This window comes from Halichoerus grypus, chromosome 7 (genome assembly GCF_964656455.1).
Source record: "Halichoerus grypus chromosome 7, mHalGry1.hap1.1, whole genome shotgun sequence".
NCBI classification, from domain to species: Eukaryota; Metazoa; Chordata; class Mammalia; order Carnivora; family Phocidae; genus Halichoerus; species Halichoerus grypus.
Window position 1 is genome coordinate 123,541,385 of NC_135718.1, and position 15,944 is coordinate 123,557,328.

General features: G+C 34.7%; 1 protein-coding gene across 5 annotated transcripts in view; it reads left to right on the plus strand.

Annotated features, from left to right (window-relative positions):
• CFHR5 (complement factor H related 5) overlaps positions 1-15,944 on the plus strand; it is a 39,172-nt gene that overhangs the window by 14,477 nt on the left and 8,751 nt on the right. For 2 of the 5 annotated variants that reach the window (XM_036109075.2, XM_078078230.1), the window contains 4 exons: positions 4,841-5,017; positions 9,107-9,289; positions 12,198-12,380; positions 13,713-14,163. In XM_036109075.2, the coding sequence (XP_035964968.1) occupies positions 4,841-5,017; positions 9,107-9,289; positions 12,198-12,380; positions 13,713-13,909 (740 nt within the window). In that variant the 3' untranslated portion in view covers positions 13,910-14,163. Of the gene's footprint in view, positions 1-4,840; positions 5,018-9,106; positions 9,290-12,197; positions 12,381-13,712; positions 14,164-15,944 lie in introns of those variants that run through there. The other 3 variants (XM_078078227.1, XM_078078228.1, XM_078078229.1) reach the window with 2 other exon arrangements.

Below are 15,944 nucleotides of genomic sequence, written 5' to 3' on the forward strand. Positions count from 1 at the left end.
GCTCTATTTTCAACTTTTTGTGGAACCTCCATACTGTTTTCCGGAGTGTCTGCACCAGCTTGCATTCCCACCAAGAGTGAGGAAGACACAAAGAAATGGAAAAACGTTCTATGCTCATGGATTGGAAGAACAAATATTGTGAAGATATCAATGCTACCTAGAGCAATCTACACATTTAATGCAATCCCTATCAAAATACCATCTACTTTTTTCAAAGAAATGGAACAAATAATTCTAAAATTTGTATGGAACCAGAAAAGACCCTGAATAGCCAAAGGAATGTTGAAAAAGAAAAGCAAAACTGGTGCCATCACAATTCCAGACTTCAAGCTCTATTACAAAGCTGTAATCATCAAGACAGAAATAGACCCTCAACTCTATGGTCAACTAATCTTCGACAAAGCAGGAAAGAATGTCCAATGGAGAAAAGACAGTCTCTTCAACAAATGGTGTTGGGAAAATTGGACAGCCACATGCAGAAGAATGAAACTGGACCATTTCCTTACACCACACACAAAAATAGACTCCAAATGGTTGAAAGACCTCAATGTGAGACAGGAGTCCATCAAAATCCTAAAGGAGAACACAGGCAGCAACCTCTTTGACTTCAGCCGCAGCAACTTCTTCCTAGAAACATTGCCAAAGGCAAGGGAAGCAAGGGCAAAAATGAACTATTGGGACTTCATCAAGATAAAAAGCTTTTGCACAGCAAAAGAAACAGTCAACAAAACCAAAAGACAACCGACAGAATGGGAGAAGATATTTGCAAATGACATATCAGGTAAAGGGCTAGTATCCAAAATCTATAAAGAACTTATCAAACTCAACACCCAAAGAACAAATGATCCAATCAAGAAATGGGCAGAAGACATGAACAGACATTTTTCCAAAGAAGACATCCAAATGGCCAACAGACACATGAAAAAGTGCTCAACATCGCTCGGCATCAGGGAAATCCAAATCAAAACCCCAATGAGATACCACCTCACACCAGTCAGAATGGCGAAAATTAACAAGTCAGGAAACGACAGATGTTGGCGGGGATGCAGAGAAAAGGGAACCCTCCTATCTTTCTCCAGTTTAATCACATGTAAAACTATTCACCTTCAAGATTCAACTCAAAATTTACTCACTTCTGAAACCTCTCCGGGTTCATTTTCCACTACCCACTCTGATCTCAAAACTCTAGTAGAACGAGATAGTCTCTCCATGGTGCTGACTGTACATTTATCACGTCACATTGTCTTGTACCTGTTAGATACTTGTCTTCCCAATTAGATTGTATAGTGTCAGAACGGCAGGGCCTGTCTGTAGGGACCCAATCTCTAATTCACTGCGTTAGTAATCATTCACTTAGGTTTACATAAAGTATTAAGATTCTGTGTCAGTAACTTATTTCATAATTATTTTGGGTTTTTATTCCATAGGTTCCTCCTCTGGGGCATGGTCCATTTGGTATCAGCTTTCTTTTCTCGTCTCACATGCCTACACTCTACTTTCTGTTGGTCTAGACTTTTTCATACACATAGGAAGTCCGTATAGGCTTTATTTGACATTTTTAATGTCTCAAAACTCGTCCTCATATCTCTCCTCCTCAGCCTACACAAGTTGTAGACCCAGAGAGGTTCTAGATGAGAAGACATAGCTGAGGTACTTTGATTTAATTTTTGCTTAAAGTTGAAAAAAATGGGGAAAAAACAAAGAGAATGCTGTAAAAAATTCATGTTCCACTATTCAGAATTTACATTTTGACATTATTTTCTTCAAATACTTGGTAATAGAATAAATCATTTAAATAAAAGCATTGAAGAAAAAGGGAAGTATCCATTATCCTATCATCCTCCTGAAGGAAATCCCAATTGAGTAGAATTTGTACTTATTTATAAATATATATAAGTAATATATATATTATTTTTTAAAACCTGTAGGATGAGATTTTTGTGTTTTTTTCCTAAACTTACACAATTATTGTCTACTTGCAAAATGCTCTTTCCTTCAACATTGTAATTTTACTGTGTTGTAATCTACCTTAAGAATGTACCTTGTTTTAGTACTTCATTACCCTACTGGAAATGGAAATTATTTATTTTTGTCCTGGTATAAAAGACATGCTTCAACGTTTCCTTAAGTATACATCTACAAGTGGAGCTAATGGATTCAGGTTGTAGATACTTTTGACTTTACAATGTACTGCCAAATATATACGGAGACCTTACTCCTCTTTGTCACCACTTGATATTTTAATATTTTTTAATTGTTTCCAGGTGGATGGGTCAAAATCATGATCTCATATTTAATTTTATTTTTCTGAATAATAGTAATATTGAGCATCAGTACAAGTATCTGTTGGCGGCTAGGATTTTCTCTTCTGTGCAATGAGCATTTTTCTTTTATTTTGTACTTTCTTACTGATTTAAGATTTATTTGAGTTCTGAACTGAATATTCTCATAATTATATTGTAAATGTTTTAAAGTATTTTTGTCTTATTGTAATGTTTCTATGATGTCTTTTTCATTGGAAGGTTTTGTTTAAACTCATTTATCAATCTTCCTTTCTTCAATTGTATATGTATATGTATCTTATTGAAGAATCCCTTACTTTTTTAGGTGCATAAAGATACTCCCTTTTTTTCTAAGCATTATGATCTCATTACTAAGATTTCTTTAATCTATCTGATATATTTACATTGTATTAGAGTGCTTTTGTTTGTCTCTGTGGAAAACTATATCAATACTAAGTGAATTGTCTGTTCTATTTTCTACTAATATTTATTTCCCCATATGCCATTTACTAGTACCCTATTTATAAATATATCTATTTCTAGATTATCTATTCTGCTCCCTTAACCTGTTTGTCTATTCTTATGCTAATATGGAAAAGTCATTATTATTATAACAACCTTTATTACTTAATTATTAGAATCATCTTGGCTATTCTTTAAAATGTCCCAATCCATCTGTATTTTAAAACCAAGTTCTCTGATAATTCTGGTTTAATTTTGTTTGGGGTTGTATGAAATTTATAAATTCAGCTAACTGTAATCAATTTTATTTATTATTGATTCTTCCTCTCATGAATATAATGCTTTAATCTATTTATTCAGGTCTTATATCAAACCTCATGAAAATTATTTCTAAATAATTTTTTTCCCTAAGTCCTTTGGGATTCTATTGATAAAACAAATGAGATCTTCTATTAATTTATATATATGAAGAGTTATACTTTCTACATGCAAGATTATAATTTAATTTTGTATATTGGTCCAATTCTTGCTGAATTGCCATATTAGTTCTAATAATTAATTTGGATATTTTATTTTTATAAATAATTACAATTTAATCTCTTTTATTTTATTGCTTTAGCTCATAAAAATACCTCTGCCTGGTCCAGAAATAACAGCCAAGACAATAGTCATGTAGCCTAAGTCCCATTATGTTCTGGGGTGTTTGGAGTCTCCTCTTAGAGAAAGAGTTGGATAAATGATCTAGGAACTAGACCTGATCCTTGCTCTTCCTGTTCCTCTAATTCTTTTAACTCTGTTCTAGATTTTCTGATTAGCTTGTCTACATGATTCTTCCACAGATGTAGTAAAATCCATTTCAGGTTTTTCTATCAGTCCACCAGCCTGTGTGATCTGCTCTTTCACCCTGCATTCTAGCAGTCCTTGGGCTTTCAGACATAAAGCATAAGTGTTTGCAAGTTTTCTCCTGATGTCCTCAGCTACTGTTCTCCTTTGTCCTATGTCCAGCAATCCCAATATATTCAAGCCTTTAATTTTAAGCTTTAAAGACTAGCAGACTCTGTTGCTATTCTTCAAGATTCTAAAGTAGAAAACGCAAGACCACTCTCTTCCTTCATCATCTAGATTTTTGGATTATCAACCGGCCTCCCCACTCCAGGGGATGAAAACTATAGCTGTTGCAGATACCTGGTCACTGTTCACTCATGATGACCTGCAGGGAATGTTCTCCAACCCCAAGAGCCTGGACTCTGTTATAAGAAGGTGTAAATTAGATATGTTCATGGTCAACAATTTTTATATAAGGGGAATACAGACATCCAATCACTAGCATCACATAGGGTAAATGTAAAAATAGGGATTATTGGAGAAAAACACATAAATGGAGAGAAGTAGCAGAGCAATCTATGTCTCATTATCCCATCCTTTGACACCCTCAGGAAAGGTTCCATTAATGATCTATATATTTATGGACAATAGGGAAGAATTATGGCAATAAAAACTACCTAGACAAGCAAGTGGCCCATTGTAAATGCTTGTTCTGAGTGTTGTCATCAGGGTGGTCTTCCTTTGAGCTTACTCTGCCTTATTAAGTCAGGGTCTTTACTAAGCTTCTGAAATGTGGGAGTAATTGAACAGACATCCAGATTTCTCTCTCCTAAGATTGTACTTCCCACAGACTTACTCGTGCATCACCTCTTTTTATTATTGAAATGTTTTGAGAACATTTATTTAACATAGTTTAGTGGAAAACAATCACATATGTATGCCTTTTCATGGCCTTTAAAAATTAGGCTGAATGAAGTTTATAAGGACTGTCCTCTAGTCAAGACCCTGGACCAGACTAATCCATCTTGCACTCCCATTTCCCAAAAAGACTTTGACATATTTTTCTGTCATTCAAAGATGGAATACAGGTTTTTGTTTCCTTTTTCCTTTTTCAACAGCATAGTCCATGCAATGAAATTAAGAACAGCTTTATGTGATATTGCTTGAAGGCATCAAACATAATTTAATTATACCATTAATATTTCAGATGTTTTATTGAAATAATTGCTAGTTTCTGCTCAATATTCTTATCATATATGAATTTTTTATAGCAACAAACCAACTTAAGAGTTGCAGAAGACCAATGCTTCATCTAAGAGTACTGATGAAACCATATATGAGTGAATATAATCATAGTGCCAGAATAAATTACAGATGTTTGTGGGAGGTCAAATACATGCAATCAGTCTGCATAAATGGGAAATGGTATCCTGAACCAGACTGCAGAGGTAAAGTTTGTTTTAAAGATTTTGTAGACCTTGTTACATGAAAATTTCTCTTGTAATCAGTATGTTTTTAAATTAAATTATTTATTGTGATGTGTAATTTTTTTTAAAGATTTTATGTATTTATTTGAGAGAGAGAGAGCACAAGTAGGAGGGAGAGGCAGAGGGAGATGGAGAAGCAGACTCCCTGCCAAGCAGGGAGACTGATACGGGGCTCAATCCCAGGACCCCGAGATCATGACCTGAGCTGAAGGCAGATGCTCAACTGACTGAGCCACCCAGGTGCTCCAATATGTAATTTTTAAGTTGATGAAGTTCGAGACAACTCATAACACTATTTTCAGACAAATATTATCATTTAAAAACCCTTGCCTTCTGGTAAAGATGATAGAGTAAGCCCATTTTTACTCTATTACAAACTCTTGAAATCCTAAAAGAAAAAAAAAAGAACTGTAACAATAGAACAAAAACTCAACCTTCAATGACATTAGGAAACAACTAAAACCCAATGACATTGTGAAGGACCAAAAGTAGAAAATAGGGAAGAAAAATGATCTGATTAAGAAATTATTTTCATAAGATTAAATCTCACATTCCTCAAAGGCTTATTTTCAAATTATTTGAGTAACAAGAGTATAAATTACAAACAATTATAAAATGGGCACCATGTTAAATTAAATAAACCAGATATAGAGAAGATAGAGTGCTTACAGAGAAATGACAATAAAATAGAAAAAACAGAGTAGACTTCAGACTTCTCACCAGCAATATAAGAAGCCAGAATAAACACAGTAATATCTCCAAAGTGCTTAGAGAAAGTAATTGGCAACCAAATGTTCTCTATACCAAATTATTTATGATTACATGTGATTATGATGATTATAAAGAAATTTTTAAACATAGGAAAGACCAAGAGAATTTACCACTTGAAATCATCCTTTGAAAGAAATCATATAAAATATATACCAATCAGCAAGATGAAGTATTAATTCTTAACAAAAGAGTGTGATGTCATTAGAAATTGTGAGTAAAAAGTAGAATATGTTAAATTTAAATAAGCAATAATTTCAAGAAGATAAGGTAACTAATTTGTTTAAAACAAGTAAAATGTTTTTATTTTTATTAAATTTCTTTATTGAATATATTTTTATTTTTATGTAAGGAAGAAATATTGTTCTGAGAGTTTCAAGAATTTTAAAACCTTTTCTATGCCTCTGGAATGTTTACTTAAATTAACCACTTATTGTGCATTAAATAATTCTCACACGTTTCAAATATTAATACCCTATAGATCACTTTCTATAACCACAAAGAAATAATATTTAAAATAATAACATTTATCTACTCCCCTACCCTTCAATTTGTGAAATAATGCACTTCCAAATGACTTGATAATATAGTGTTTACAATACTAAGAACTATATGATAATTGTAAGAACATATAGTAAAACCTATGAGATGCAACCTACCCAAAATTTGGGGTGACATCATAGCCTTGGAGATATCTATCTATCTCCCCAAAAGTTAGGAAAAGTTAACTCCAGATATTAGGAGGTAAGATAATAAAAGTAAAAGCAGTGTGAATGAAATAGAATATTTTACTTACAGCTGATCCATGAAATAATACTAATTTTGGAAAAGATTAATAAATAGACCTTCTAATTAATTCTACTCTAGTCAAGAAGAATCGTGGACAGGTCCAAATAGGCATTTCTATAACCAAAAAGCAGACAAAAATACAAATATAAGAAAAATAATATAAGAATACAATTTTGAAAATAAATTAAAAACATAATTGAAAAGGAAAATACCATGAAAAGGGCATTTACAGATCTTGGGAGAATGATGTTTCTGGAGATTTCCCTCATCCAGGGGTATTTGCCTTGGCAAAACTCTACCAGCCCTGGATTTTGAGTCCATTCCTCCATTGGAGTTATTTCACTCCCCACAGTTGACTTTTCGGGGAGAGCCCTTTTAAGACAACCCACAGCTGGCCTTTTCTCATGGGTTCACTTCTAGCCACTGAGGCTATGTCTTTAGGAGTTTTACCAGACAGACCACTTCAGTTCATCTTAAATTTTATGTGGGTCAGAGACTATTCCCTGTACCATTAATTCTATAACAGTTGTTTAGAAGCTTTCTACTTTCACTTGGCTTAAGTTCAATGGGAGTTTTCCCTTCTCTCTCCCATGATATACAGACAGCACTTTTTAAAGAAACCTTCACTACTGGCTCTTTAAAACTCATTTCTTTAGCTTCTCATGTCTGTAATACTAGTTTAAAGGTGGCAGAGTATATTTTATAATCTCTTGGCATGTGTTATAAAAGTTGTTTATCGTGTTACTTTTTTATTTTATATTTTATTTTATGTTATGTTATGTTATTTTATTTTTGGAGAGAGAGAGCACAAGCAGGGATGGGGGAGGGGGAGGGGCAGAAGGAGAGAGAGAGAATCCCATGCAGACTCTGTGCTGAGCAGAGCCTGACGGGGGCTCCATATCAGGACCCTGAGATCATGACCTGAGCTGAAATCAAGAGTCAGCCACCCACTGATTGAGCCACCCCGGCGCCCCTATCATCTCACTTTACATCTTGGTATAATGGAATTTGGAAGACTAGGCAAAAGAAATAAGAATATTCTTTTAATGCTCTGTATTGTATATACAAACATATATGGGTCTTAAAACATCATAGTTCATGAAAAAAGCAAGTTGCCTTATAATATGCTATAGCATAGCCCTTATAAATGCTAAAAAAATAAATTCACAGACACTAATGATATATTAAATGTGGATTCATATGTGTGTGTTTAGAGTAGAAAATAAAAACGAAATTACATATATGTGGTAGGATAAAAGGAAAAATGATGAAACAAGCTGGGCCACAAGAGTAACTTTACTATAGCTGTAGAATTTAGTTTCTTTTATTAAGAAAAGGAAGAAGATAATGTTACTTATACCCTGAAAACAAGAAAAATCAAGATAAACTATAAAATTACAGTATTAAAAAAAAAAGTCCATCAGAGAGCTAAGAAACCAATAAATGAAATTCCAGAAATTTCTCTCCAAGGAAAAAAGAAAGTCACGTTGCTGCTTTCATCCTTCCTAGAATGGTGAGAGGGTGAGATAGCCATCAGAAACGTAAACGTAAATAAAATAGCAGAGTTTTTAAAGAATATTTACAGGTGGAACGAAGGCTGGCATGACTGTTAAAATTTCTCAGAGCTCAGAAACAAAAAAACGTGTCAATCTTTTCCAAGTGCCCTGCTAACATCTGATGTTAGGGCAAGAAAATCTAAATAAAGCATCCAGGAAGTCTGTCTACCGCACCCTCAGTGTTGAGATGACTTCAGGTAGCACACCTCTCTTCCCCTTGCATTCTCTTTGGAGTCCTGAGTTCCCTTTCCATACAGTATTTCTTGGTCAGGTTCTTCATCTTGGCAAAATCTACACAAAAAATCTTGGGAAAAAAAGAATGGAATTATTGTTTTATTGCTCCACACTCAACACGGAGTCAGCTTGGGATTCTCCCTCTCCCTCTGCCCCTCCCACTTGTGCTCTCTCTCTCTCTCAAATTAATAAGTAAATCTTAAAAAAAAAAAAAAAAAGATTAGCCTGATATTACTGTTATTGTACATTTTCAATTAGTGAAGTCTGATTCACAGGCTAGAGGACAAGCTATGGACAGCACATGAAAAGAAGACCAGGCACATTCAGTAGGTAGATGGGGCAGTTTATTATGCAGAAATTTTCCTACTTCAGTGTCTCATTTCCTCTTTGTTGAGGAATTTTGTAGTGTCATTTATTAATTTTTGTTATGTGTTCAAATATCTTTATTTAAATGCAAATTTTAATCCAGTGGTGATAACATGAAAGTGCTTTGCAAACCATAAACTATGTTAAGATAAATTATATTTGTTACTATATCATATGTATACATACACAAACACAAACACACGCACACACACACACATAGAGAAGGAGTTACTAGTTATTTGATGTTCCACTATACTGAAATTATAACAGCATTATCTTGTTGAGCTGCTTTCCTTAGCTTTTGTTAATGAAATAATTTAATTCCAAACTTTTTTAGAAAAATGGAGACAATTCTGCCCACCTCCACCTCAGATACCTAATGCTCAGAATATGCTAACCACAGTGAATTATTGGGATAAAGCAAAAGTAGCTGTTCTCTGCAAAGAAAATTATCTACTTCATGGACCAAGAGAAATTGTGTGTGAAAATGGACAATGGCAGTCATTACCACAGTGTATTGGTTAGTAGTTTTTTTCTAAATAGTGCTACAAAAAAGTGTTTACTAATCTTCTTTGCTTTATCTAAAGAACAGGAAAAAGAACTTATGATTTATCTATTGCACTGTATTCTAAAGCATTAAATTGTCATCTAGTTACCCAGTTCTCTCACTTTTAAAAACTGTTTCTCTATGGGGTACTTCCACCAGTGGCCACAGAAGAAATAAGTTTATACTTGAGATACCCACTTCTATTAAGTGTATTTACTTGATATGCAGCTTAAGACATATAATGGGCAATTTGGAAATGGTCAGGGCTAGGATGTAAATTTGGCAACTGCTAGTGTACAGATGATATCTAAAGCTATAGAACTGGATGGGACCACATAGAGAATTCAAATGGCTAAATAAGAGAGGAGGTCAAAGGGACAGCCTTGGAGACTCTCCATTGTTAGAGCTCTGGGAAATGAGGAGCACCCAGATAGGGTTGTGGAAGAAAACTAGTGAAGGCTGATAAAATGATTCTAGGACATAATTACATTGTGTGTGTGTGTGTGTGTGTGTGTGTGTGTGTAGGGGATTCCCCCACATCCAACAAGCAAGTCTAGGACACCTGCTGGGTGTCCTACAATTCACCTAAATTCGGAGACTATCTTATCTACCCAGAGATAGCATCAGACTTCATAGGTTAAGAACACAGTCTTAGAAGACTACTCCTTGCACCCCCACTTCAGAGGCCAGTTGCATGTCTAGATTGTCATCTGTGCTTCTGACTGACTGGCTATACTTTGGAGGTTCCCACAACCCCCCTCCTTGGGTTTGATTAATTTGCTAAAGCACAGAACTCAGAGAAACATTTTACTTACTAGATTACGGGTTTATTATAAAAGGATTTAACTCAGGAACAGCCAAATGGAAGAGATGTATAGGGCAAGGTATGGGGAAAGGGCACAGAGCTTCCATGCTCTCTCCAGCCCACACTTTACCCACATCTCCAAAAGTTCACCAACTCAGAAACTCTCAGAACCTTGTCCTTTTGGGGTTTTATGGAGGCTTCATTACATAGGCATGATTGATTAAACCTTTGGCCATTGGTGATTGATTCAAACCTCCAGCCCCTCTCCCTTCCCCACACGTCAGGATGGGACTGAAAGTTCCACCTTCTAATCACATGGTTAGTCCTAGCAACCAGCCTATCCTCAGGTTACCTATGGGTTTTCCAAAATTTATCTCATTACATAACAAAAGACGCATGTACCACTCTCATCACTTAGGAAATCCCAAGGGTTTTAGGATCTCTGTGCCAGCAATGGGGAGAAAGACCAAATATTTATCATAAATCACACTACCAGAGCTGGTGTCCCAGAAGCAACGCCAAGGACATATTGCAAAATGTCGTTCAACAGGACAGTGAACATGTCAAAGACTGCCTAGAGCTAGACAAAATGAGTGATAGTTGAACAATGAATTTAGCTACCTGAAGTAATTGGTAACTTTGCTTAGAGGTACTTCAGCAGGGGGGAATACTTAATTGCGGTGTGTTCAAGAGAGAATGTGGGGTTATAAAGTCAGATCAGGGAGGATAGGGAACAAGTAGTTTTGCTCTAATGGGAATAGGGAAATGAGGCAGTAGCTAGATGGGGGGTATGGATAAATGGAAATTTTACCTTACTCTGTTGTGACGTTTTCAGCATGTTTGTATATTGATGAATGATTTGGCAGGTAAGGAGAAATTGATAATAGAGACAAAAGGGGACAATTCATGGAGTAGGGTCTTTGCTGAATTTAAAGGGGAAGGAATCTTGTGCCCACATGAAAGAGTTAGTCTGAGAAAAATGCAGGAATAGTAACTCAATGAAACAAGAGGAAGAAGAAGTTATTTGGGATAAGAGTATTTGGCATTTCTTCTCTATATCTTTGGTGAATCTGGGAAGACAAATCAGTACAATGGAATGTATCCCAGCCATTCCTTTTTTTTTTTTTTTTTTTTTTTAGATTTATTTATTTATTTGAGAGAGAGAGAGAGCAGAGGAAGGGGCAGAGGAAGAGGGAGAGAGAATCTCTGGCAGACTCCTCACTGAGCATGGAGCCCAATGTGGGGCTCAATCTCACGAGCCTGAGATCATGAGCAGAAATCAGGATCAGGCACTTAACCAATTGAGCCACCCAGGCACCCCTGTATCCCAGCCATTCTTTTTTCATTTTTTTTAAAGATTTTATTTATTTAAAAGAGAGAGAGAGTGAGAGAGAGCATGAGAGTGGGGTGAGGGGCAGAAAGAGAAGCAGACTCCCCACTGAACAAGGAGCCCAATATGGACTCTGGCATCATGACCTGAGCTGAAGGCAGACACTTAACTGACTGAGCCACCCAGGCATCCCTATCCCAGCCATTCTTAACATGAAATTGAAACATTTATTGACAGAGAAAGATGCTATTATTTGGAATCAGAAAAATAAATGGAAAGTAGTATGTCAATAATTCATTTCAGTAAAACTAAGTTTATGATCATGTACTGATAGGCACATGCTATTTGCATAAAATAACAGTAGTCCCAGAGAATAGAAATGGAAAGGGAGTTATTTATTTTTACCTTTCCTCTTTAAATAAAAATTTTTATGAAGATGGTGGGCAATAGACCAGATAAGATTTACTTATCTCTTCATCATGCTTTAAATAAAAACTATTCTTAATACTTATACTTGCATGCCCTTATAATACATATACACTTAATACTTAAGAGTATTTTACTTTAGGGTAAAAGGAAGCACTATAATATTTTTTGGTTATCAGGTTGTATTACAGAAATTATGAGTTACTTGAGCTCTCAGACATCATATAAGACATTGAAGATATAAGGAGATTTATTTATACTACTTCACTTAAACTACATGTTGGTTTTCTCTCAACACATAAATGTTATTTATTTTCCAGAGTCTACACAATATTGTGGTCCCCCTCCATCTATTAGCAATGGAGATATCACATCATTCCCATTATCAGTATATCCTCCAGGATCAACAGTCCAGTACCGTTGCCAGTCTTTCTATGAGCTTCGGGGCTCCATAGATGTAATATGCAGAAATGGACAGTGGTCAGAACCACCAAAATGCATAGGTGAGTTCTTCATATTCTCCTGGAGTCTGATATTTGATATTCATAGTAAAATTTTCATGGACTAATTTCATAGGATGACTTTTACTTAAATTGAATTCAGCTGAAAACCTGTCTGACATTGATCAAGCCACTTGATGAGTATTTGGTGGAGTTAGGATTCAGACACAGCAATCTGGTTCCAAATTTCATGTATTTAAGCCAGATGCTCTGGTGGCCTCTCATGTCTACAGAAAAGTCAGGGAGAAAAAAGGTCAACCTCTTCTTAACAGTACAAGGACTAGTCTATCATATGTTATCAGGAAAACACTTGGTAATGTATCTTACAATCTCCTGGGCTTGGACAAATCTAGGTACTAAAAGAAGTTCCTTATGGTTACCACTGCTAGGATGGCTCCTCAGATTTAACCTTGGGCTTATTTCAGCAACTTTGAATAATTCCTATATCAGAGATTATGGGCTGTAGAGAACATACTGCTTAGTAGTAGTACCAGGGTGTGCTATTTACGCAGGGGAATGCTACCTCTCAGAATGCTGAATTTGAAAAAGAATGAGTGGACTCTGATCATGGGGGGGGGGGTGGGTGGCAGAAAGTAACACTGCTTTTCTACAGAAATCAAGGTTTCACAAAAGTTAAGAACCATCAATAATTCGTTTGTAGAAAAGGAGCTCTAAACAAGCAATATAATAGCTAGTAGAATTTTTGGTCTCATTTATAGTTACCTTCAAGCATATGCTAAGTGAATACTTAAAGAGATGGTTGGTTTTTATATATATTGTTGTCTTCTTCAGCCCACTTTCTGTACCATATATCTGATAGATGGAAATAAACTTATTTTTACTATAATATTTGGTAAGAAGTTAATATATTCATGTGCTCACACTGTGCACATTTTGGAAACAATGTAAAAGAGGACCCTGAGTTGGGAAAGGAGGGTGAATAACATTGATCCTAATAGAACATTTTAATTTAATCCTATTTGGTATTATAGGTATATAATGCATAGTAATTAAGAGCATAGGCTCTGAAGTCAAACTGCCAGGGTCCATATTCTGGCTCAAAATACTCACTAAATTATGTGACCTTGGAAAAATTACTCAATCTCTCTGAGCCCCCATCTCCTCTTATGTAGCCCAGGGAAATGATGTGCAGTATTTAGAGAAAATGCATACAAAGTACTAAGAACAGTATCTGGCAAACTCAATAAATATTAGCTTTTAATATTCTTTCATAATTTTATTTAATTCCAAAATATTCTTAGATGAAATTTCACTATTCTTGGAAAGGAAAAGTTATATTATTAATAATTTATTTTTTATTATTTCTTCTTTCAGATGCTTGTATAATTTCTGAAGGTAACATGAACAAAAATAACATACAGTTAAGAAATAAAGACATCAAAAAACTTTATGTGAAAACGGGGGATTTTGTTGAATTTGACTGTAAATGGCCACATAGAGCAAAGACATCAATGCAGTCATTTCGGGTACTCTGTCACGAAGGGAAATTTGAATATCCCATGTGTGAATGAAACCAGCATAGTTTTGCTGAATATAATTTTAAAAGTAATCCTACATGGGGCGCCTGGGTGGTTCAGTCGTAAAGCGTCTGCCTTCGGCTCAGGTTATGATCCCGGAGTCCCAGGATCAAGTCCCACATCAGGCTCCCTGCTCAGCGGGGAGTCTGCTTCTCCATCTGCCCTTCACCCTGCTTGTGCTCTCTCTCACTCACTCTCCCTCTCTCTCTCAAATAAATAAATAAAATCTAAAAAAAAAGTAATCCTACATGTATAAGTATGCATTATGTAGTCAATTCTATACTTATTTTCCTTATTCTTTCAAGTGTTGTTTATCTCAGTTTTATTTTGAACTTGGATTTTCAGAGTTTCACAAATTTATAAGCTGAGAGCAGTGCTTCACTGATTAAGTGGACTACATTTTATCTGGCAAATCGTAGCACTAGGTCTCCTATACACATAATACCCACAGAAAGTGAGCATGGGCCTCAACTCAGTACTTAATTCCCTCTAACCTCTTCCAGTTGTCTAAAATTTATAAGATAACTTCAAGGCTTTCTGAGTCAACTTTACTTCCTCTGAAATAAAGTTGTTAATGTAATATCTATCTTTCTATCACATCATAAAAATACAAAAACTATCACCTCTTATGCTTGTAGCAAGCATTAGTAAGTATTAATAAGTCCTCTAATGGGAGCCTAATTTTTCATCAAGTACTAAATAATGCTTAAAGGCACAAATACACCATCTTCCTCAAGTGAGTAGAAGGCTAAAATATTTACAAATCCTAGTACAGAACTACTAGTATAGTCAAGAGGTGATATAAACATACACAAAGGTAACTATAGTTATAAGTGAAAATTATGAGGTTACAATATTGCATTTATAGTATTATCTAGATATATATAAATACTTAAAGAATATTGAGAGGAAATACAAAGTATGGCTGTAATAATTCTATGTGGTTTGAGGTTAATAGGCTTAAGAAATTAGAATACTTGCAAATTTTTATATTTCCTGTATTTTATAATTTTTCATTTTGAATTATATTACTTTTACAGTTAGATGAGAGTTATCAAGAACTGTGATGAGAAACCAAGAAAGTGAAGATGAGAGAGTAAAGACCCTGTAGGTCATGAAACTGATTTCAGGAAAAAACTCCATTATTTTTTGATATACCATAGTTCAGGGAAATATTGAACAGGAACTTTTAGAAATACACTTTGCATGTTCCTGTATTTTAAGTAGCATTTCATAGTTAAAATATTTTTTGGTCAACAGGTTTTCTTTCTTTCTTTTTTTTTTAAGTATCTATGAATATGCTGACAACAAATACAGGTAAAAATTAAGGCTTAAAATCTTCATGACTATGGATATAGCAATAGATTCTTCAATATGACATCAAAACATAAGCAAGCAAGAAAAAATGGACAAATTGGACTTCATCAAGATTAAAAACCTTAATGCTTCAAATGACACTGATAAGAAAATGAAAGCACAGCAGATATAATAGAAGAAAATAGTTGAAAATTATATATCTGATAAGGGACTCATATCTAGAATTAAAGAACTCTTACAACTCAAAATAGGAAGACAGCCCAATTTTAAAATGAGCAAAAGATCTAAATAGACATTTCTCAAAAAAAATACGTATGAATGGCCAGTAAGCACATGAAAAGATACTTAACATCATGAATCATTAAGCAAATATAAATCAAAATCTGTCGGATAGTAACAAGTATTATTAAGAATATGGACAGATTGGAATCCATATACGCTGCTGATGGGAATGTAAAGAGGTACACCCAATTTGGAAAACAATCTGGAAGTTGTCGAAAGGTTAAACATAGAGTTATTATAGACTCAGTAATCTATTTCTAGATATATACCGAAAGAAATAAAAATGCATATTCACACAAACATTGTAAATGAATGTTTCTAGCAGAATTATTCATAATAACCAAAGTAGAAACAACCCAGATGCTTATCGATATACATAAAACATATATATTATATAATATTATTTGGTTATAACAAAGGAATAAAATAC